This window comes from Protopterus annectens, chromosome 5.part0 (genome assembly GCF_019279795.1).
Source record: "Protopterus annectens isolate FY-2018-M chromosome 5.part0, PAN1.0, whole genome shotgun sequence".
Lineage (NCBI taxonomy): Eukaryota > Metazoa > Chordata > Ceratodontiformes > Protopteridae > Protopterus > Protopterus annectens.
Window position 1 is genome coordinate 1,854,001,356 of NC_056735.1, and position 25,289 is coordinate 1,854,026,644.

At 35.5% G+C, this 25,289-nt stretch overlaps 1 protein-coding gene across 1 annotated transcript in view; it reads left to right on the top strand.

Moving 5' to 3' along the window:
• Positions 1-25,289, top strand: part of LOC122802426 (guanylate cyclase soluble subunit beta-2-like) — an 866,018-nt gene that overhangs the window by 141,924 nt on the left and 698,805 nt on the right. Inside the window, exons 4-5 of the mRNA XM_044072045.1 lie at positions 10,809-10,903; positions 18,809-18,969. Coding sequence (XP_043927980.1) covers positions 10,809-10,903; positions 18,809-18,969 — 256 coding nt within the window. The remainder of the gene's footprint in view (positions 1-10,808; positions 10,904-18,808; positions 18,970-25,289) is intronic.

A 25,289-nucleotide genomic window follows, 5' to 3' on the forward strand; every position in this document is an offset into this window, starting at 1 on the left:
ATAAAAAAAGTAAACAAATACTTTACAAAATGCTCCATGTCTTGATTCAGAGACACACTACTGAGATAACATCAATCAAAGCAACAGGCAATCTTTTTTCACACTGAGTGATATATAGTTTAATAAATAACTAACCAGTCATATTTAGCTGTAAGTGCTATGAGGCTACTGACAGTGTATGACTGCATTTGATTTTGGATTGAATTTATTCACTAATGATTTGGATGCTTTCATTTTTTTATATATATTTTGTCTTATTATATTACAATGTGTTTTATTTTAAATTTTCTTTAACCTTAAATCTTTTCTTGGAATTTTACAAATTCTTAGCTAGGATCAGTTAGAAAAAAATCCTTTTTAATTCACTGATTGAAATGAGTTAAATGTAGCTAATTGGTTGGGGGGGGTTAAGGAATAGGTGTGAGATTACTGCTGGTGTATGACTGCATCTGTATAGTCTTTATTTAAGCTTTGGATACTTCCACTATTTGTTCACTTTTGATCTTAAGTTATACTTTGTTTTATTTCAGATTTTGTTTTATCTTAAAGTTTTTGTTTTTGAAATTGTAAGAGTTCTTGGCTACGGACAGTTAGAAAAGACTCCTTTACATTCGATGAGTGAAAAGTAATTCAATCTAGCTAATTAGTGGGAATAAGATTCCTTATTTAGCATCATTCCTATTTAGCTACAAGTACTGTGACACTACTGCTGTTGAATGACTGTAGTGGATTTTTTCCCAGTCCCCATTCATTTTTGTGCTTTTAAGCATTGCGGTTTTTGAGCTGACCACACCTACTGTAAGTTCCTCCCAGTCTCATCTTATTCTACTGAGCACTGAGATATCACATTGGGAATGCCCTATGCTTAGACTCTTAAAACATCTGTTTCATATCATCTCACTCACTTAGTTCATACTGCAATATTAGGGGGAGTATCCCTTTTCCCATGATACTTTTAAAATCTGTAACATCTGGGACTAGACTACCAATTGCTAGAAAGCCTAGGAACTGTTTCTCAGGAATCAGCTTTGATTAGTGCTTCTATTTTTGCTCCTGGTAAGAGAAGGAGCAGAGAGACACTGTTTCCTAGCCTTCCTACAAATTGCCAATCACCGGAAAGCCTAAAAAATATGTCTTATTAGAGAGCTCCAGATTAATGCTACTGGTTTGCTTCTGGTGAGATAAGGAGCAGAGGGGCATTGATTCCTGATTGCATAGCCGGCCTTAGGCATAGGCGAGCTAGGCGGGTGCCTAGGGTGCTGCTATAGTATGGCACTTTTCCAGTATTTATTTGTTTATTTTTTTGCAGTAAAAATATGGTTTCTTTAAAATATGCTGTATGAATACAGGAAAAACTGAACAGTAAGACAAACTGTGAGAAAAAGGAATAAAAATGTAATCTGGATGGTGTAGGTAGACCACAATGGGGGCACTGGGTGATGTGGGGGGGCACTGTGCAGCCCTTTTGTTTAGGGCGCCAATTGACCAAAGGCTGGCCCTGTCTGATTGGACAATCTGTTTGGGACTTCAGTGAGTGTAGTTTTAGTGGCAGCCTCTTCAGAGCCTTTGTGTAGCTTGGCTGTCTACTGAATCCAGCTACTGTAGCTTCTATCCAAGGTGTCTACCAAGAGAAGACTACAGTTAGTGCACTGAACCCAGCAACATCTGGGTTAATACTAACATCTGCATTAATTCTAGCTACAGGAAGCAGTTTGGGATGAATTCTACTCTTTTTCTTCTAGTGAGGAAAGAAGTTAAGGGTCACTGATACCTAACTGTAAGCAGCTTTGTTAAGACCAGCTCTGTCTCCACTAGCAGACAGTACCTCCAGTAATCATCTCCAAACCTCATAACTGCTGCTTTGTCTTCAGCCAGCATTAAATGTTCTGCTCATCTCTGTGCTATTCATACTTAGAATATAAGGGTTACAAACTTCATTGGAATGCATGGTTAGTCTTCTAAAGATCAATAGTCTAGTAAGTACCTATGATCACCACCTTGTTCCTGTACTACCAAAGTTTCTTCTGTGGGAGTACCTTTGTTACTGCTGGAAAATGCCAAGGAATTCACAAGTATTGTATCACTGATATGATCATCCAGTTCACTTCTATGGAAGCCTGCCCCATGTACCTCATTATGACATACACCAAGGACTTTTTTCACCCATACAGTTTACATGACATATGATGTAACAGAGAGTGATCATTGCCAGTAACTTCTCTTCTAGACTTACATGCACACCTCTACTGAACATATGTATTTGTAAACGTTTTTGAATGTAAGACAACTGCCGGGCTTAATCAATGGTAACTGAATATTATATATCTTTGAATACAGTCTTTAACTAAGTTAAACTGTATGCCTACATATTAGATGTAAGCATAACACTTCTTTTTAAAATATTTGCTACAACATGTTATTTACTTTATATGCAAGAACACACAAACACACACACACACACACACACACACACACACACACACACACACACACACACACACACACACACACACACACACACTATACTACACTACAAGTAAGCTTTTACTTAACCCTGCCCTAACTGTAAGCTGCCAACACTCACGCAAATACTCCTACTCACCTAATGCTGACACCTTCAAAAAATCTAAACGTTTTGTAATTACTTTCTCAAACCCACATTTACCTTAGCCACACACATTTGATGTTCAGTACATTTGACATGTTAAGATACTGATGAATGGCACAATCACCTGCATTTGGCAGCCATTCACTCAATATTAATCAGCAGCCAAGTCAATGGAGTGAATGACACCCATATATATGTGTGCATGTGTGTGTGTGTGTGTGTGTGTGTGTGTGTGTGTGTGTGTGTGTGTGTGTGTGTGTGTGTGTGTGTGTGTGTGTGTGTGTGTGTGTGTCCAAAAAACACAGTGTAATTTGAAGTGTTGTTTAATCTCATTAAAGTACATCATTCACTTTGGTTTAAAAAGATCACCAGTTCTTTTTTAAAGCCAGATATTTAGATGGAAAACTCAATAACATTAAAAATAAACCTAGTGCTATCATGTTAATGGCTATATCTGTATAGGGCATCAGTGGGCTTTTTTCATCTAATATTACTCAGATATTCAAGAATCCTTTGTTTGCTCCACAGCTTTAATGGGACAAATAAATGACCTACATTGTGTTACAATTAATGTAATGTTTAATTACAATACACTTTGTTATGCATATTGTCTATTAAAGTATGTGAATTGAAGAATATCATTGCAAAATGTACAACTACCCCAAACCATGCAACTTGTATTCACCAGTTCACACTTTCTAAGAAGGCTTTCATGTTTGTATGAAGTGAAATATTTTCAAAGGTTCCTAACTTATCCAAATGAAAGCTTACACTTCACAGGCTACATTGAACTCAAAAAAATCTATCACCCACTAAATGGGGCAAAGTTTGGAAATTACTTATTTAACCTTATATGAATTAGTTCTAAAAGCAGCTGTGAACTGAATAGTAGAGTCTATAACAGATATTTGTTTTTTTGTGACAGTATGGTAAACTTTCTTGTCAAGGGATAGCTCTTACTCCTTTCTTAAAATGGAGCAAAGTACTGACTAGATAATCCCTATGACTAAACCTAAGAATGTGATCAATCAAAGCCATTTCATAAGCTGAGTCAGAACTACATAGGTGTCTTGTTCTAATAAATTGTGATTTAAGAAGGTTCCATGTAATATGCTTTGGATAACATTAATCATATGTTAAAAAGTATTTGTGGAAAAGGGTGTCCTCCATATAGTTGTCTCAACAAACCTATCCACAGTTTTTATAACCATTACATGTAAAAATATCTATGGTGAAAAGTTCAGTCTTGAGGAGAATTCTGTATCAAATGCATTATAATTTAAATAAATGAAATAGTTGGTCATTTGCTTAACATCCTCCCCACATAAGCCAACAATAATCAAAGAATCTTCTCCACATTTTTTTTAGAAAAAAATGCATTCCTTTCTTGATCATAGATATATAGCTCATCAAAAACTTCCCATAAAGAGATCTGCATACTGGAGGCAAATGTCACCCCACTCTGGTCCCTTTAAGCTGTAAATAATAAATATTCCTAAAAAAATACTTTTTGTCAAATATTGGTCAGTTAGCTCAGTCAAAGAATCAATGACGTTAATGCTATATAAATTTTACCAATCCAGCCAAAATTTCTTTGTTCGCAATCCTCATGGGACTATAGTAGTATACAAAAAACTTAGTGTCCAGAGTGTACATATACCAATTCCATTTGATACAAGCTTCATGTGTAATCTGTGAGAACTCAGAAGTGTCCTTATTTTTCCTTATTGAAGACAGTATGTTAGTCTAAAACAAATCCCTAAAATTGTGACAAATGATCAGTGACTAAATTTTTACCTGAGACAATTAGTTTCCCATGTAGTTGTTGTCTATATCTGTTTACTTTAGATATCCAGGTAAAAATATTGTGGAAATGAATCATTCGTTATCAACACTGTTCTTTCAAAGTATTAGAAATCACATCGTGTATAGCCCAAAATTCCAAATCTTCATTGATTTGTTGTTTAACAAGAGTAGAAGGGTCATTGGGCACCTGTTAATAAAAAAGTATTATCCATCAATTGTTGTATATTCTCATATTTTTATAGCCACCTTTCTATACCATTACACCCACCATGCTTTCCATTTGAGTAATAATAGTTATCCTTTTCACCTTTTAGCTTATTCAATAACCCAACTTCACCTTTCGTTAAACTATGGCCATATCTTTTTAAATATAAGGTGTTGAAATGCAGTTATTTTATAACTATCTGTTCAAAGGAGGTTAACCATTGAGAAGTAGGGGGTTGACAAGTAAGGGGCTTATATCTAGATTGCACAGGATCAATGGTATTAACAGTAAAAGCATTTGGTTTTATTTTTTCTATACCTGTGTATGTGGTTTCATTAAAATAAAAAGTCATGTATTTGGGCCATTGGGTTTAAGTATAGGGTTATATATAATACTTGAGTTACACTGAAGAGACTTTTTGAATAGTGTGAAACCCATTTGTATTGCTTAATAAGCAAGTTAAACTGTGATTTTGTGCTGGCATATTTGCTTACCTGACTGCTGAGATGTCCATTCACACACTATACTGTTTGGGGTTACCATGCGTACTGTTTGTTTTGCTTGCACAGATCATGGTCAAAACAAAACTTAATAGCACTGGAGGTAAGACCTATGTTACCTAGCAGAACCTTTGAATCCTATCCAGATCTGTTATTCTTATAACAAGGAATAACATTCAATAAAGGTGTTTAAAAAAAACAGTCAGACACATTGAATGACTCATCAAATGTGATAAGTAATCCTAACTCCAGGACAACAGCATCAGTAGCAATAGTTTGGAAACTTCCAGAAGCATACCATAGATGAAACTGAATAGGGGGGAAGATGAGTACCAGCTTAGAAGGAATACTGAGTATCCTTCACTGAGTTGTCATGAGTCTTAACAATTCATACCCTGTAGGTTAAACCAATGAATAGCCAAACTACTATACCTGTGTTTCTTGTGCTACGAACTCCCTGTGTAAGCTGTATTTTTAGTAAAACAAAATATATTATTCAGTAGTGTTGCTCATCCAGTCAGGATAAAATAGACAAGCCTTTGTGGGTCCTATTCAAGCAGCTTTATTATATACAAACACATCAGGATTGAGGTTTAATAACTTTAACTTAGATAAACTTATAAACAAACTAGCTGTCACTCTCATACATGCTCACTCTCTGGTTGCACTCTCAAAATGGCACTGAAGCTAGTACGTGCTTGCTATTAATATGCACGTGCTGTCCTTGAAATGCTTCTTAAAGGTAGAGCACACATACACTATTCTACAAGTAGCATATATTTTCAAAAACTTTTACCTTTTTTAGCGCATAGTGTGTGTGTGTGTGTGTGTGTGTGTGTGTGTGTGTGTGTGTGTGTGTGTGTGTGTGTGTGTGTGTGTGTGTGCATGCATGTATATATATATATATATATATATATATATAAATATATATATATATATGTGTGTGTGTGTGTGTGTGTGTGTACAAGTCAACTGAAGCCGGTCAACTCTGCCTTCGGTTGACATTTGTTTAGTTCACAAAATTTCATCAACTAAACAGATGATCAACAGGGTGTAAGATCAGACATTTCTCAGGGAAGGGAATATGCCATTTCCCCAAGACTGTGTGATGCCAGAGTTAGTATATATAATTAGCAGACAGTATGGGGGATGCAGGGGGCTTGTCCCCTGCATAAAATAATTTTTTAGAAATATTTTTATTCTATATTTTGCATGCCCTGAAACTGTCGATCAGCACATGTGTAGTAACATATTGACATTTGCAAAGTCAGTGTTTTATTGTCAACCAAAATGGTCCAAAACAGTAGAACAAAAAAATGCTGCAGTTGATTAATTGATTTTTAAATAAGGTATTTAAATGTATGATTGTGATGTCAGATTCTGAGAAAGTCTTTGTAGGGCCAAAGTGCTAAGTCTGTATTTATGGTGTTTTATTAAAGGTTGCCGTGTCTGGAGCTATTTCATTTTTGTTCGTTGTCAACTTTGTAAAGACTTAGATATAGATATTTTATTCAATTTCAATACACCTCTATGAAGAGAGAGAGACAGAGAGAGAGAGCACACAAATATATTAATTTGCATTCTCAAGGTTTCATTGTCTTTTTTTTTAATTTAGAAGGCCTTGGTAGACTAAGGGCATGACTTTCATGAGTACAGTGACTGTGCGATGGTGGTAAAAGACAAATGTGACAGTTATGGAGAATGGTTATCTTCTGTGACACTGAACACATGTAAAGCATCTGCAATGTCTTCTGTCACCACAAGATTAGATGCTTATTTCTCGGATATGAATTTAATATCAGATCTATTAGGAAACCTTTGGGAATCTTCTGCCTGGTTTTCAGGTTCAGAAACTGTACTGCTATCTATGAAGCTTACTCTGACTTCATTGATGTACCTCCTTAGGTAATCAATGACCAATGACTGCAGTATATGACACAGGTTCTAAACAACATCCAGTGGTACCAGGAATCCATTTAGCACCATGACTGTAGCTGCTCACATAGACTTTATCTTAAGAGATAGATCTTATCCACTTTCTCTGTTAATCAAAAGTCTTTTCTGAGCCTGATATTTTCTCTGAATTTTTACTTTCACATCTACTCAAAGCAAAATAATAATCAGGTTTAATGATATTAACATTTCTGCTGATGGAAACTTGTCATTGCATGAGGAGTAATTCTGCAGCAAAATAAGAACCATGACAGTCTTTTTTTTTAGCAGTTTCACCCTTCATTTGCTTTATCCCTTCTTTAAAATTCTGTACTGTCCTACTTAGATGATAAATTCTGTTTCTAGTCCTAAAGATTTTAAATTCCATACTAGTCGAATGAGAACCATTTTAAGACACTGAAATTTCTGACTCTTGTGAATGCTAAACATTGTCTTTGTTTCTCAGTGCCATATGTGAAGTAGCACTGATATCCACTGAAGCCGGATACGTATCTGTTAAAAATCAGAAACATTCCTTTCAAAGAACAGACCAACAAAATTCACGTATAGTCTTTAGCATGACTTTTTAGGACATTCCAATAGGTATAAAAGTATATTTGGTAATGGCTGTTTGATTTTCATCACACATCACTCCTTCCTTTTCTATAGCTTAATCCATGCAAGAACAGCATAATGCAATATGGCTAGCATTTCCTTTTGGATATTACAAGAACAGCTTAATATAACATTTTCAGTATTACAGAATAAACTTGATGAGGGTTTGTGCCTTGCAGTTCCTACTTATCTGTAACATTTTAGGCTAAATTTCTGGAATAGTATGGAATAAAGCTTGGTTACCTATTTGTTGTCACTGATTCAAGATATACATCATTGGCACTCTGGTGCTTAATTTTCTCAGTGTGAAATGGTGCATTTTACTTAACATCAATATACGATGAGGTATGTCTAAGTCTTTAGAATTCTGCAGTAGATATTACATAACCTACTTAGTGTATTAATACTAGCATAAAGCAGATCAAGATCTGAATTTGGCATCTGGAAGAAAATGGATAGTATCTGTGATTTATCTGAGCATATCTTATGCACCTTCACCTTCAATATATATGTGGTTCTCTTCTCAAAGTTCTAACTAAATTTTGTGTAGTCAACATTTGTCCAGCAAGGCTGAGCCGGTACCTTTAATTATTGTCAAAGTTAATATTCCTTTTGTACCCTATAAGAAGCATTTTGTATGAGCAGCCTTCATTACATTTGTAGTTCTCTTGTGTAAGTTTTTAGTGTATGATCAGTTGATACAAAACTGTTTTATTTAACTCCTTTAAATTCATTCCATCCTTTGTACCCACACTGTTTGCAATATCAACCTCAAAATTCACATGCTTTCCTTTTCATCTGTACCAGTAAGTGCTGCCTCATAGTGCTGGACTGCTTGGTTTGGTTCCTGGCTGGGTTCAATCTTAATACAGTCTTCATGCTCTCACTTTATCCATGTCAGTTTAATCTGGTGTCCCTGTCCTAAATACATGCATCAAGTGGACTGGAAATGTTTCAGATTACACCAACGAGAACATGTGGTATGTATGTGACTATGTCTATATCATGTGATGGGCTAGTGCCCCACCAAAAACTGACTTCTTGCCCTATACCTATTGCTTGGACAGGATAAGTTCCTGTTCCCTGTGACCTTTAATCTAACTCAGTGAAAGTGAGTAAACTAAGTTGTTTTTTCAGATTCACACCATGTATAGCATTTAAGGAAATGTTTAATTTGGATACTCTGAACTTTTCTTGGCAAGAAAACTTTCTTATGACCTTTTTCTTAAAATATACATTTTTCTCATTTTGATTTGTGCCTCGTTACACCATAAGCATGGCAGTTCTCTTGGGAAGCTGTGTAGATGCTTGACATGCATCAGCTTTGCTGCAGTCTATACTCTTGGGACTGCCTGCCAAAGTATGTTCTTGTACGCTTTTACTTGCTACTGCCAGCTCAGTTTCAGTCTCGTACACTTTATTATGGTGGTACAACTACTAAACAATATTCAAAATTTGCAGAAAAAAAAATATATTTTTTTAATAATCTTCTATGTGTGAGTTCATCATTCATTTGACATGCAGTCTTGTCTAATGTTTTAGTTGAATTACTCACCCAAGAGCCAATTTGGGACTCTTTCTGATATGACATTCAAATCTGTATCTTTTAACTATTTCACTAGGTTAAAGATTTGAATGATTTTGTAACAAATGTCTCAAATTTTCATGTTTTTTTTCTGTTTTCATTGTTTTTTTCTAAAGTCAGGGGGCTTTTCAATAAACTGTAGGTTTCAGCTCGACGGGCGCAGGGTAGTATCAGTCTCATTTTCATATCCTTTATAATCTCATTTGTACAAAGAAATGCTGCAGTCATTCACAACACTTTCCCATGGTCAGATTTTCAAATCGAGCTCAGTTAAAGTACCTACCGATTCACATTTTGTGCTTTTATTTCCTACTCCTCAGATCAATGCATGTGCTAGGATTGTTCACTTTTAATGTGGTTGTATGTTTTAATCTTTTAGACTAATAATACTAATAATATTGCTACTTCTATTAATAATAGTAGTAGTAGTAGGAGTCGATCACCTTAAATGATTCAGCAGTTTTAATAAGTCATCCACAGTACAAGGCAACAGTAACAATAACAAACAAGTTGCAAAAAATCAGTAGTTAAAATCTTCCGGACGTTCAGTGCAGCACAATATAAACAGGATGGAGGAGAATATTGAGAGCCAATCAGGACTTGATACTAACTGCATGCTTTTAACAGCAGATACTTCATCATATGCTCTCTTTCAAGAAAAAAAATGTTTGGCTCTGAGGGCATGGCTTAATTTTTTTCTTGAAATGTGTTGAATAAATGTTCCACTCCTCATGAATTTATATCATTATTATAGGTCAACTACCTGTGCATTGTATATTAGACTTATAAGGATACATAATTAGCTTACAAAAGCTTAATATATTACTAGTTCTTGCTAAGTCTTATGGTACCCCAAATACTTACAGACTATAGAGAAGGAAAACTGATAAATAAAACCAAGATTAATCAGCAGTGGACTCATTCTTTATTTACATTTCCCAGCAACAGGAAATCTAATAATGCCTAAGGGACCAAAGTCACATTGTGTGAGGACAACACAGATGATATGCATAGGATATATCTGTTAAGCCAGTGTTTAACCCAAATGGATGAAATGGTTTAGACTGAGGCATGATTATATTAGCAATTTGTGTTTTTTTTTTTATTTTTCATACTGATTATTTATTTTCCGTAAGTATGATAAATGGCAAAGTGTTAATGTCAGCAGACAGTTTAGTGAGTAATTTCTAAACTAATAGCTAATGATGAACAAGAGTTACTAAACTGAGAATAATTGTTAGTTTTAAAATCTTAATTAGTTCTAAGTTGTATATTTTTGTGGATTGTCTATACTCATCTGTTGTGGCACTTTTTCAAAAAAAAAAAAAATATATATATATATATATATATATATATATATATATATATATATATATAGACACACACACACACACACACACACACACACACACACACACACACACACACACACACACACACACACACACACACACACACTAGAATGAATTAATTTATGTTGTTTATAAACGGCAAAATTATTGCTTCAGTTGAGGTAGCTTCCCAAAGAGTACATGATAATCATTTTTTGTCTTTTAGAACACAAGCTGAAGTACAAGATGTCTTCATGACTTATGAAGTATATGATGATGTCATCACCCTGAGGCTAGTTCAACAAGCCTGCAAGATGCTTGGTAAGTGGCTTATCATTTTCTTAATTACAGCATTTCAAGTTTGTAATTCAGAGAGTTTATCAAGCTCTGTTAAAAGTTAGAATTCCAGCAAACACCATGGTTGCAGGAACCTGTCACTGTGTCTTTTCCATCTGTGCAAGTGAAAAAGGCTGTGCAATACCCACCCCTTTAACATGCGTGGGTATGTTGATGTATGAGGCACAGAATGAGCACTTCATGCATTTCCCTGCATAGTCTGTGTATGGCAGTACAAGCATCATTTTGTTCTGTGCTGTCCTTGTCACTGTGTGTAGTTGTGTACCAGATGCTGCCTCTTTGTCAGTGCTGCAGTGTATTGCATTTCTCTCTGCAAAGGCTGCAGTACTGCCATTACACATTCATTCTCTGACTGTCCTCCCTGTCCATTTACAGCTAGAAGAGCTACTATGGAAAGCCCTGTCAAAGTGTTCACTTTCAGCTCCAATTCCATGTTGTCCAGCATAGCACACACAACAAAAATCTTGCTTTAGCTGTATAGACTGTAATGCAGTACCCCTTCAGATGTATTCTGGGCAATGGAAGCATCCTTTGTGGAGGCTAAACACCCACTGTACTATATTATGTGTTTTGGCATGTGGTGCATTATAGGTCATTTCCTTCATGGTCTGAGGGCTACAGATGGGGGAAGGTTTATCAACCAGGGCTCTATGGCATATCCAACACTTGCTGTAACATGCGACAAATAACATATTGTATGTGATCTGTTCACTGCTTGCATGCTACATATATGTATAGACCTGCCTATGTTGCATCTCTGTGTACCTACCAACTTGTTGACCCTGTGGGAAATCCATTCACAGGCTCCTCTGGTAAGAGTTAACCTTGATAGGAATTTGTGTCCATATTGTTCCTCAGTGAGCTGCCACTATGTCAGGTGCTGTGTGCACCTCCTCCTCCCTCTCCATTAGTACTGATGGCTGTGAAGCGTAATGAGCTCCAGTTGCAGCTGATAATGCATGCTGTTGAGGTATCACTCCTACTAATCCAAGCACCACTCTACCCACATGCGCCATGATTCCCAGTGTAAAAAAGGAGCATGTGCTGTGACACAGAAACATAGCTCTGTCTCAACTATCCATCTTCAAAATGTGTGGTCATAATGTACCAGTGTCTGCCGGTGCAGGTTTTATATATGTGCGAGTAGTGATAGTAGTGATTCTTTTCTATAAGGAGAGTTCTCCCTTCTTTAAGTTTGTATATATATTAAAGCAAACTCACTGTGGCAAAAATAAAGAAATACACACTAGAAATTGTGCACATTTAATCTTATAAGTATATTACCGTGTATTTCTGCAGCATCTTTTACTTGTTACTGTATTATGATAAAGTTCTTTGCATCATTAAAGAACAAAAGTGCTTAATACAAATTCTGTCTAGTGTGCATTTCTTTATTTTTGCACAGCAGTGAGTTCATTTTAATTTATTTATTTTCTCGGAGCTTTTCAGTTGCATTAATATATATATATATATATATATATATATATATATATATATATATTAGTATGAAAATGTGTGAGGAGCTTGCCCCCTTTATGAAGGATGGGGAGAGCTTGCCAACATGAAATTTATTTGAGCTGGTAGCTTTCAAGTTGTTAAGTACAAGGGCATGAAATACAAGACAGTGTTAACCCTTAGACAATGGGCAAAACTTACATCTTCACTCTGATTGGAGAACAAAGGTAAAGCCCTGTAAAAAAACAAATCCGCTGCTTTATGGCAGCATATTAAGCTACCATGAAGCAGGGACTGAAAATAAGCAAATGGCCACCATTTTTATGCTTGCTAAATGTAGCTTTGCTTTTGGAGCATAAAATAATAAAAGGTTAATTAAAAACCTCAAATAATAAAAGAAACTGCAATAGCAGTTACAAGGACACATTTACTGAAGTAAAAAACTAAAACAAAAAATCCCCATGTGTGTGTGTGTGTGTGTGTGTGTGTGTGTGTGTGTGTGTGTGTGTGTGTGTGTGTGTGTGTGTGAGTGCACTTGTGCATGTGTGTATATGTGTGTGTGTGTGTGTGTGTGTGTGTGTGTGTGTGTGTGTGTGCGTGCTTGTGCATGTATGTGTGTGTGTGTGTGTGTGTGTGTGTGTGTGTGTGTGTGTGTGTGTGTGTGTGTGTGTGTGTGTGTGCATGTGTGTATATGTGTGTGAGTGTGCACGTGTGTGAAAGAGATAGTGACAGAGAGGGAAAGGACATACTTCTCACCTTGTTTCCTCAAGAATTTGGATGCAAAAAGGCTTTTTATAGCATTTTTATAGCAGGTATTATTTGTACAGTAAGAACTATGAAACTGTAGTGTCTTTATTGACTAAGAACACAGCAAAAAGCTTTCTGCTGTGTTCTTGGTTCCGATTTGTTCCATGGCGGAGGAAGTGGTACAGAGCGACTTCATAGGCACCCCACAGGTGCTCAAAGCTTTAGATGAAAATTGGCCAGTTACCAGGGCTGAATTCAACAGAGTATTGGACATGTTAACGCAGTTAACAGAAGTTTTCAACACTAGTAAAACGGACACGCTTTCAACGTTGCCAGGCAACCAGCAACAGGGGCTGGAGCGGAAGAGAAGACGTATTTCCGGTGAACCCTTGCCAGCAAGCAGTGGCGTTCAGTTTGGGTCTAGTATCCAGCAGGGCATGAGTAAACAGATAAACAAAGCAAACAAAGCAAACAATCAGGGTGCGAGTGATGTAGGTGACCGTAATAAGGACTTTAACTTCAATGCCTGGGCGGGCCAACAGTTCTGGTTCAAACAAGGTACAGACAATACTGTTAACAACGCTGTACAAGACTTTAACACATTACGTGATAAGCTGTACACCTACAAAATGAACCAACTGGAAATAGACTATTTAAAAGAATGTGTGAAAGTAGAAAGGGTTCCCAAAGGTTTAAGATGTTTTAAGTTTCCAAATAATGTTCAAAAAGGTACTGCATACTACAAGAAACTGTATGACATTTTTAACCGTGCAGGAATTGAAATGTTGGAGGTTATGGTAGCAGAGTATGAAGCTAAGGCTGATGCTCTGCTTAAGGACTTAAATGGGTTGAATAACGCATTAGTAAATGACAAGAACTTTCCTTCAGTGAAGTATAACTATGATAATATTTTCAATGAAGTAGACAGGTTCTGTGTTAAGGTTGTGAACCGCAAGATACACAAATTAGAAAGGGATCTTAGAGAATATAGCGAAGGCATGGCTTATCCACTCCCAGTAAAGGCTAGATGGACTAAACACAGCACAACAATGTCCGTAGTTTTAATAATGATGACACGCAGGTTGACCTACCTAGAAGGAGTGAGAGACTAGCGGTAAAGGAAAGAAAGAACTCTCATCAGGATTTTATATTTCCCCCAGACAAATCAGGGGGGAGGGGGGGCAGATTCCCAACGAGGAGATGGAACAAGTAACCAAGATCAGTCATGCTATGCCTGACCAGGAGAGTTGTGTACCTTTGGATTCACCTCCTATTACCCCCACCAGTTACACGGTGACCACGGATAATAATTTTACTGTTTATAATTTTACTGATTTAGAGATAACGAAGGAACATTTTAACTTATTTACAAGAGGTATGCATTTTATACCAGCACGATCATTTAATCTTGAAAAAGAACTGATAGATCTTAAAATGTTTATTAGGCAATTGAATTTGTCTCTATACTTCAAGGGTCAACCCTGTCAAGGTGACATACTTACTAGAAAGAGTACCTTTAACCCTCCCACACACTCCTCCACTAAGGTGTTTGAAGAATTGGTGGAAAGAGATCTAAGAGCTATTGGCATTAGACAACCTGCTGCAGGTCCCCAGAATCTAAGTTTGAATGAAACACACATAATCAGGTTTTTAAAGGAAGAAGGGTGTAGAGTAATGAAACCGGATAAAGGAGGGGGCTTAGTTTTGATGTACAATATAGACTATGATGCGCATATTTACAACATGTTGCAGGATGTTGAGCATTATGGCTTGATATCAACAAATGAGCTACACATAGCATATTCCAAAATTAACTATCTATTAATGGACCACCTTTTACAAGGAGCCATTAATGAAAAGCTATATAATTACTCGTTTGTAGCCAAACCAAGAATCCCAGTAATTTTGGTATTCCAAAGACCCACAAAGGACTGGACACTTTAAAATTCAGACCAATAGTTTCTGGTGAAGGAAGCATCACTGAACCTTTGGGGAAATTTATTGACTACGTCCTCAAATGGTTTGTTACATCACTAAGCCACATATGCAAAGATTCTTGGGACTTCCTAAAGGGTATGGGATCCCATTTGTACCACCCAGACCTTTTAATGGTAACTATCGATATAGTGCAACTATTCCCCAGTATACCACATTTGACAGGTCTGGATTGGTTCAAAGACGTTTTGGTCCAAGAAGCCAATCTTGGTGCCAATGTTGTGAATTTGCTAGTCGAATTCATGGATATTGTGTTAAACAATAATTTCATCTGTTTTAACGGCGAAATTTACAAACAGAAATTGGGAGTTGCAATGGGGCTTCTTGTGCCTCTTTGTATGCGAACATTGTATTGCACAAATGGGAACAGACTTTCATATTTGGCACAGACTGGGTGAAACACATTAAACACTATGTTAGATACCTGGATGATATATGTTTGTTATGGCATGGAACAGAGGTAGATTTTCAGAAATTTGTAAATTACATTAACTCCACCACTTCCTTTTTGACCTTTACACACTCGGTCAGTAACACTAGTTTGAACTATCTAGATGTAACTATAATCAAGGATTTCACCAATGGCAAGTTTGCTTCAAGAGTATACAGGAAATCCACATATTCTAATTCTTACCTACACTTTAGCAGTAGTCATCCTTTCTATCAAAAGAAAGGAATTATCAAAGGGCAACTAATCCGTGCTTCTAGAATGTGTAGCACTGCGGAATACTTCTCAAACGAAGTTAGCTTTTTAGAAGAGAAATTTTGTGAAAGGTGCTACCTGGCCAAACTAATCAAGAATTTGGTCATGGAAATTTCTGCATGTAGAGAAGAAAAATACCCACCACTTTTAGGATGCATGTTACCGCAAGTGGATAACTTGCATAAGAACACCCAGCAGCTAGAACAAACTAGTTACATACACACATTTCCAGCAATTCTGACCTGATAGAGGAAACAATAACAAGGTATTGGCCAGTTCTTACATTGCATGATGATTTTTCAACAAAGGTTCCAACTAAACCCACATTTGTTAGTTGCAGGGGTACTAACATGAAAGAGCTATTTGAAAGAAAAGAAATGACGAATACCACTGGTAGTAAATCCAAGAAAGGAACTTATAAATGTGGAATGTGCAAACAATGCACTGCTATGTTGAATGATCATAGTATATATATCCCATCTAGGAAATATCTATTCCGGTCTAATGGGTATTTTAACTGCAATGCAAAATATGTTGTATATTTAGGCTCATGTATAAAATGTCAAAGTTTCTATATTGGGAAAACAGAAAGGACTCTAAAGTGAAGAATTTATGAGCATTTCTACGATATTTCCAAGAAAAAAGAGACCAATGCTTTTTATAAACACTCTTTGTCCTGCCCAGATATGGAAATCAAGTTCATTGTGTTAGACCAGATAACACCCGACAAGAGAGGGGGTGACTGGGAGACTAAATTGGAATATAGGGAGCTTATATGGCAACTAAGACTGGATGCAGCTAAATGGCCAGGGTTAAATGACTACACAAATTTAAGTAGTGTTTTAAAACTAAGAAGAGCTAAGTTATAGCATACAGCATTTAGTAAGTGATTATCAACATTACTTATTTGTATCAAATTATTTGTATTTTATATTTATATTTATTCTGAGTATAGGGAATATAATCTATGTAACAACGTTTGAATACTTAATACTTGATTATTATTTTTATTTTTAATTCTTGCATTTTTAACATTTGATTTTTATCTATTACTATTTATTACTCACATCATTTATTTGTGGTACCCCATTGTAATATTTATTGCACACTAAACAGTGTTATAAGAATCAATCACTACAAATGTGGTTTCATGGGACATTAACATATAACAATATTTATTTATTTATACACGAATGCTTTGTGATTTTCAAATGACATATCTTTTAAATAACATATTTTTTAACTACAACATATTTAACAAAAGGTATTTTATTTAGGATTTTATGTATTTCATACAACATCTTGCTCTTTAATTTTAAATTGGTCACCAATTAATTTTAATTTTAATTGTAACTTGACTGGTTTTAATTAACGAAGCACATGATCTCATTAAGAGACTTACAAATAAGGTTGTTCTGCCCTGCATTTTTATCTTGATAAAGCTCAGTATTGCACTGAGCGAAAGCGCTTGAGAGAAGGATTTGGAGAAATTTATGTTGTGTGTTTGAGAGAAGGACTTGGAGAAATTTATGTTGTGTGTTTGAATAAACTTTTTGTGGAGATTACCTTTGGCTTCATCGTTGTTTCTTGCTGCTCTTCGCTGCCTTGGATTATACTTTTCACTTGGTCTTTATTGACTAACTGTAATCCTCAGTGATTTGCCAGAAAATAAAGGAGGCAAATCAGGGACATTCTGCAAAATCAGGGACAGTTGGAGGGGTTCAGTGCTTTGTACTGCATGATTTTTTTTTCATTCCTTTGATCACATTGACAGGTAGGGTGTATTCAGTCAGCACATGTGTATGTGTGTGCGGGGGGGGGCAGCTGTGAATGTTTCAGTGTATATCTGAGAGTGTGTATGTTCATGTGTGTGTTTCTGTGTTATGTGTCTGACTATCTGTCTCTGGCTATGTATGTGCATCTGTGAGACTTTGTGGGAGGGGTGGGAGTTTATGTGTGTGTGTGTGTGTGTGTGTGTGTGTGTGTGTGTGTGTGTGTGTGTGTGTGTGTGTGTGTGTGTGTGTGTGTGTGTGTGTGCGTGTGTGTGTGTGTGTTTGTGTGTGTGTGTGTGTGTTTGTGTGTGTACTGACTTATATAACTTATATTTTAGTTACATAAGACTTCCTCCAACAACAATTACATATGCTACAGGAACTTGCAAATATAAGAGGGTGAAACTGTTTTTACATCAAAAATGTAAGAAATGGACATAATACTTAAAAAAACAAATATTAAACAATTTAACAGATAGCCTATTGTCTAAGAAAATCCCCTCCAGGGTGATTATTATTGAGGAAATAATGCTCTTTCAGAAGTTTAGAGGCCCGATGCAGACACCCCTAGGGGCATTTCTCTAATCACATCCACACTGGAAGGCATTATTGCTTGTTTAAAAGAGCAGAAGCTATATATTTACACACACATACATGCACACCATTGCCATTGCCATAAGTAACTGCATTTACTAAATTATACAAATAACTTCATTTGAGTAACTTCTACTAATCTAATACTAGATTTTCTCCAAGTCTATCTGGAACATCTTATTTAAAGTTGTTACTGTTGTCAGAAACCTTCTTAGATATATTTTCCTGTGTTATATTTTATTTTAAACTTTATTAGAATTTTAAACAAAGTGAATCGAGCAACAATATAAAACTCAACATTATAAATGCAATATTACTAAGTATTTGGTTTAAGTATATTTCTACATCACCTTTCAAGAAAACTGTCACAAATATTTTGTCTGTGTTTTAATTATTATTATGTTTGACACTTAACTGCATGAAAAAAGGCCTGAGTTTCCACATTTAAGATTGTAAATATATAAATGTATCATATGTCTTTACTTAATATACAAAGCTTGTCCAAATTGTCTAAAAAGTCTGAGATGTAAATACTGCTAAAGTATAAATACACTGTCAGGAACATTTTAACATCCCACAATGAAATTATTTTATATTCTACAGATGTTTCTTCTGAGGCTGTTCTAAAGCTTTTTGGGGAATACTTCTTCAGTTTCTGCAAGGTTTCAGGGTATGACAGAATGCTGCGAACCCTTGGAGGGAATCTTATGGAGTTCATTGAGAACCTGGATGCGCTTCACAGCTACCTTGCACTGTCATATCAGGTGATATTTTATCTTCACAATTAGTGTTTTTATGTGTTTTGATTTTTATTATTATAATCCAAAACTTGCAAAGGATTTCCAAATGTGTGAGTTTGTTTGCATGTTATGATAGATGCCAGTATGTATGAAAAACTATTTATCTGAGGACATACACATTATTGGGGAGGCACATTTTTACTCTTCTGGTTAGTAATCAAAAGGAAGAATTAAAACGTGATTACTTTTTAAAAATAAAGCATAAAACGCATCACAGAAAATCTAGACACCTGTAGGCTATATAAAGGGATTTTACTATGTAGGGTTGGCCCATCCTCAGCTTCTGCCCTGGACCATGCCTAGTCTAAAACCAGCCCTGATACACACACACACACACACACACACACACACACACACACACACACACACACACACACACACACACACACACACACACACAGACACACACACACACACACACACACACACGGTGAATATGGGCTGTTTAATGAGATGTGTGAGTAGGGGGTAAAACTGTATTATTTGTGCAACAAGGGTTGCTGGATATCTGTTCCTCATATGAAAGCGAAAGTCATGCCAGCAGCTGCAGCAGTTGTAAAGCTAGAGTATCTCCACTTAAGTTTATGTGCATCTGTTTAATCTAATCCTATATATTTTAAATTTTTCCCTATTGAGCTTGAATACATTGCAATACAAAAACATACAAACAAATCATTTTGCATAATTCACAGATATTACAAATACAGTTTTTCTTTCCTTCTTCATTTATGCAGTTCTTTGATGCAATTATCACACTCATTTATCTTGGTGCCATATTCTTTATATTTTAGTTCTAATAAAATACACAATATTACATCCCTCATATATTTCTTTAGCAAGACATATTATTTTATAAATACATAAGTATTAGCTGCATCACAGTCAGTTAACCTTTTCTCATAATGTACAAATGAATAAATGCATCATGCCAATAGAGATAAAAGCCATTGTTTATCTATGCCATGTCTTCACTTACCCATTTTATTCCATGAATATGTATTCATTCTGAATACACCATTAGACTTATTCTGCATGTTCTGACTGTGTTCTCCTCAAATGTTTTTTGTATGGCGGGTGCTTCTATCCTACAATCTCAACAAGCTCTCTTAGTGTACACGCCAACATAGCTCCTCCAATTCCCTTAGACAACTTAATGCTTTTAGCAAATTTGTGGTTTTCCTGCAGCCAGGGTGCACACCAAATTGTCGAATTGATGTACCATTGCTGTTAATTTATCTTTCAGTATCAAGTAATTCTAAAAGAGTTAACTTGCCACTCTGTTGGATTACTGCTGTCTTCAAACATTTCTAATCAGAAAACCAGCTGGAGAGGCAAGTGGAATATGCTTTCTTATTATATCATATGTTTAAAAGACTATTGTCATCTAAATAAATATTTATTTATTTTCTGTGGTTGTCTTCTCTTTTCTGAGCTTGGCAGCTAAAGCACAGAAAACAAAACTGGTATACAACACTTTCCACTCATTCCTTTGCTAACGGGACTTCTGTCCTTCATTATCATACTTACTACACACTCAGTATTTCCTCATCAGCGATACCAAATCATATATATCTTCTCCTTTATTAAAATATTCCAAATTATTGCAATAACGCACCACTGACCAGATGCTAACGTTATTATATCAAATCAACTTCTCTGTCTTGATATTTGTTTCATAAAATATGTATAATTTTCTCTGCCACCAACATCTATAGTGATATAATTAATCACGTGACAAAATATTATTTACACTTTTTCCATTCCAGTTTATATATATTTAAGTGCCTATATCTAAGAACTATTATAAAAGCAGTATGTTAACTACAATGCACTAGATTAGTAAATAAAGAATCATCCAAAACCATTCTGGCAGAAGATTCCAAAAACGTGGCCTCCGATATTAAAAGGAATGTGTCTTTGGTATATCTAGCCCGGCTTTAGGAACTTCAAGAAGTCCATGACTGGATGAATGAGGGGAGTAAGCTTGTCAAAACCAGTTTAGAGTTTGCCTACAATAACAGTGGCCGAAGTTGTGAATAACTAAATAAACTAGAATGCCAGTTTTGTAGGTGACATGAAATTGAATAAATAATAAGTGCAGTCGCCCCCACACCAGCTCAGTACAGTGATAGCTGGACGCCCCAGGGAGTAGCCAGGCAGCAGAGTCCTGCACTAGTACATGCATACATACTTACAACATACAAATATTTCAAACACGGGCGATAATGCTCTTCTAACCTGCCAGCATACCAAAACAGGTGTTCCCATAATAAGTGTCCAGGCTGTTCTTAAAAAATGTCTAAACAGATGTTTGTTTTAATGATATTTGCTAGTCTATTCCATGCATCAGCTACTTTCTCAGAGAACCAATCAGTACACTTCTCTTTCCTATAGAATTTTCTACATAGGTTGCCTGATGATTCTCTACTATTTTTGATAACCCCAAACATTCCCAGAGGTAGTTGCCTCTAAATGCCCTATATGCCTGAATAAGGTCTCATCTTAACTATCTATATGAGATACTGTACAAGTTTAGATATTTTAGTTTTTCATAATAACTTAAATTTTCACATCCATGAATACCCTTGGTATATTTCCACTGTACTCTTTCCAGTTTACTCATGCTTGTTTTCTTATAAGGTTTCCATATTGTTATTCCATACTCAAGTTTGGGTCTAATGTAACTAACAAACAAAGACTTCATAATTTCTGACTTCTTAGACTTTAAAAATCATTTTATACAACCTATAGTTCGATAACTATCATTAACCAATTGGTTGATATGATTAGAAAAATCAAAGCTGGATCTACCCATCTACCCATGTCCTGAATCTACAGTTTCAATCACTGTGTGCTGTATTAAACATTCACCTTTCAGTCCATGTCTCCCAAATCTCATTGGCTTAGTTTTTGATGCATTTATTAGCATATTATTCTCTTGTGCCCAAATGTTCAATTTAGTCAAGTTCTTTTGCAGGTATGCCCTATGTGTAATACCTGTAATCAGTTTACCCAATTTCAAGTCATCTGCATATAGACTGTAGATCACATCCGATGAAAAAGTTAGGTCTGAAATATACAATCTAAACATGTATGGGCCTAGGACAGAGCCCTGTGGGACACCCTGGCTGTAACCAAGGATTTCACCTGTCCAGTTGCTGTATGATACTTGCCATGCACTATTTGTAAGCTGTGCAGGTATATATCCAATCAAGAGTGTATCAGTACCAATTTGTTCTAATTTATTAATCAGTGTTTTGTGTATGACTCCATCTAATGCTGAAGTTAAACCTGTATAAATTACATCACAGCACAATTTTCCATTCATAGCTTTCATTATATTGTTATAGAACATCATGTTACAGGTGGTAATAGATCTACTTTCAACATGTGCATGCTGATATATGGTTTTATGTCCCAGCCTTTTCAATTTTGACAATAATTTATCCAATATAACCTCCATTAGTTTTCCACAAAGTGAAAGTAAACGTATGGGTCTGTATGACCCTGGATTTGTTCTACTTCCCTTTCCCTTAAAGACAGGCTTAATAAGTCCATGTCTCCGGTCATGACGACTCTCCCCATATTTATATGACCTAGTAAATAACATATATAATGGCAATGTAAGCTCATGCCAAAGTGCCTTCAGGTCATTATTATAATTCTGTCTCCTTCTGGTGCTTTGCTTAGATCTAGTTTGTGTAATTTTTTTTCGCTATAATCTAATCTGATTTCAGTATCTGAGGTTACCTGGATGTCACTAGGTCAATTTATCATCCCCTTTGTGGATCTAAGCTACTTTGCATAAGATGTTGTAAATATATCTATAAGCTATTGTGTCTGAGAATGCATTTTAGAATCTACACACAGATTATCAATTTGTCTATCTTTACTCCCACAACATCTTATGCATCTGTAAAATGGTTTCATATCATGCTTAAGTCTGTATATAAATTTTCTTCAATTTTTTTCTTGATCTTGTCTCACACAATGCTTAATTTTGTCTGTCCAGCTTGTTTATTTCAGTTTCCAAAGTAATAGTTCAACCTGTTTTCCATTTCTTATATTTTTTTGTCTCTCACCTTAATCAAGTATGTTGTTCCTAATGAAATATATTCTCCTGACACTGTCTGCCTAAATCCTGATGTTGAACATTTTTTTTTATTTTTGCATTAAATTTTTCTTTTAAAACTTTTCACATTCCTTCAGCAGTTTTTCAACAGAACGCCAGCACTCCAGTTGGTTTTACATAGTGACTGTTTTTCTTCCATATAGTCTGTTATTAATCTACTGTGTATTAGTTTAGATTTCAGTTTGACAGCATTATCTAGGAAGAGAGTAACCTTTATAAGCCCATGATCACAGCATATCGGCTGTGATAAAACTTGACATGAAGCAAGTGTAATTTCTTTAGGAACACAAGCAAAGTCTAGTATGTTCCATTCCTTGGCAGGCTTTTTTACAGTCTAAAGCAATTGTTGTTCCTGAATATATATGGTATAAATAATTTGAATCAAAATTGCCTTAGTCTATTTCTGGTAAACTTAAGTCCCCAGCCACTATTATTCTTCTATCCTGTGTTTCATAAAAGTATGAATCCCTTGAGGTCATCAGCACTTGACTTGGTAGTCTATATACTCCCAACAATCGGTATATGTTCCAGCATTATCTTTATTGTTACAGTTACACAATCTATAGAATTGGTGTTATCATTGAACATGTAATAATCACAGGCCTCATAACAATCTTTAATCCTTATCATAACACCTCCACCTAATTTTTTGTTAGACTGTCTTTTCCAGTAAAAACATTTATACCCTGGCAGAACTGATTTCTAGTCATTGTTCTTTATCCACTTTTCACAAACAATAATAACACCAATGTTATAGTAAAGTAGCACAATTTCCAATTAAAAAATATTATTAATACTTCTAGTTTTAATAACCATCAGAGATGCATCAAATGATGCTATCTGTGAACTGTAAAATTTTCAACCTGGCAGAAATCTTGCTTTGTGTTTGTCAAGTATTGCATAATATCTTCTACAAAAATTCTCTTTATTGATCTTGACAAATGCACACCATCTTGTCTGAACACAAGTGTGCTCAAAATTAGGCTCATATGCTTTACACATTTCCAGTTTTTAAAATGGGACATTTTTTTCATGTAGGTATTAAACCAGAAAATATTTTCATTCACAGCGACCTATCTCTCCCTTCTAAATGTGATTTATAAAAAATACGTACTAATGCCTGTACAAGCTATACCATCTAAGAGGGCTGTAATTTCCTTACTAATAATCAGTCATTCTGGATGAAATCATTTGTACCAACATGAATAAAAACAGTTACATATTTACTTACATTAAGGCATTCTAAGGCCTTTCTCACATCCGCTGTTTTTGCTCCTGGCAGACATAACACTGTTTGATGTTTATTATCTTCACTGCAGATGTAAGTACTGATTCATCTAATAAATGAATCTCCAATTACAAAAATATCTTTTCTGACCAGATCTGAAGAATCTTCAACTTGAAGAGTTGGTATATTTAAGTAACAAATTACCAATGGCATGTTCCCAATTATTCTTAGGGGTAATATGTAATCATCGACCATGGGATGGATAAGGCCTGTCTGTAATGAAATTGGATAGGTTATTTCAAACACAAAAAGGAAAATTGGATTGGCTTCAAATGGTCCACAAGGGCAGCTAGCCTACTACTTACTTTTAATTCCATAATACCTGCTATATCAATTGTTAGAAAGGAATGATCTTCATCACCATTAGTCTTATTAATCCCACTGTTTTCATTGCTTATTAGATTTACAAGCATACAATTCTCACCCAGCTGGCTTTGTACATCTACAGCTTGAGCAATGTTTTCAACGTCTGTCTCTCTCCTCTTTTTTTAGTTCCAGTAATATTCTTCAATCCTTCCACATTCAGTTTTGATTTCTTCCTTTTCACCTACCCATTACCTTTCTACCTTCTCTTTTGCAAAAATGATTCCTTTTTCTGTAGATTGAAGGTTTTCTGCTAGAAGAATGTTATCATTCCCTTTGATCAGTGTGTTACATAACAAAGCAGTGTAATTTTGTATGTATTTTCTCTGCTTAATAGACATTAATCAGTTTCTTTTTCTTCCTTGTTATTTTTTGTGAACTTTTTCCTTTCTTTCTTTTTTTTTTATTTTTCTTCTATATGCTCTGAATCCTCAGATTGCTGAATACTTACATTCAGAATTCTAAAGCTGTCAGTGGTGTTATGTTGTTCAATGGTGGTTG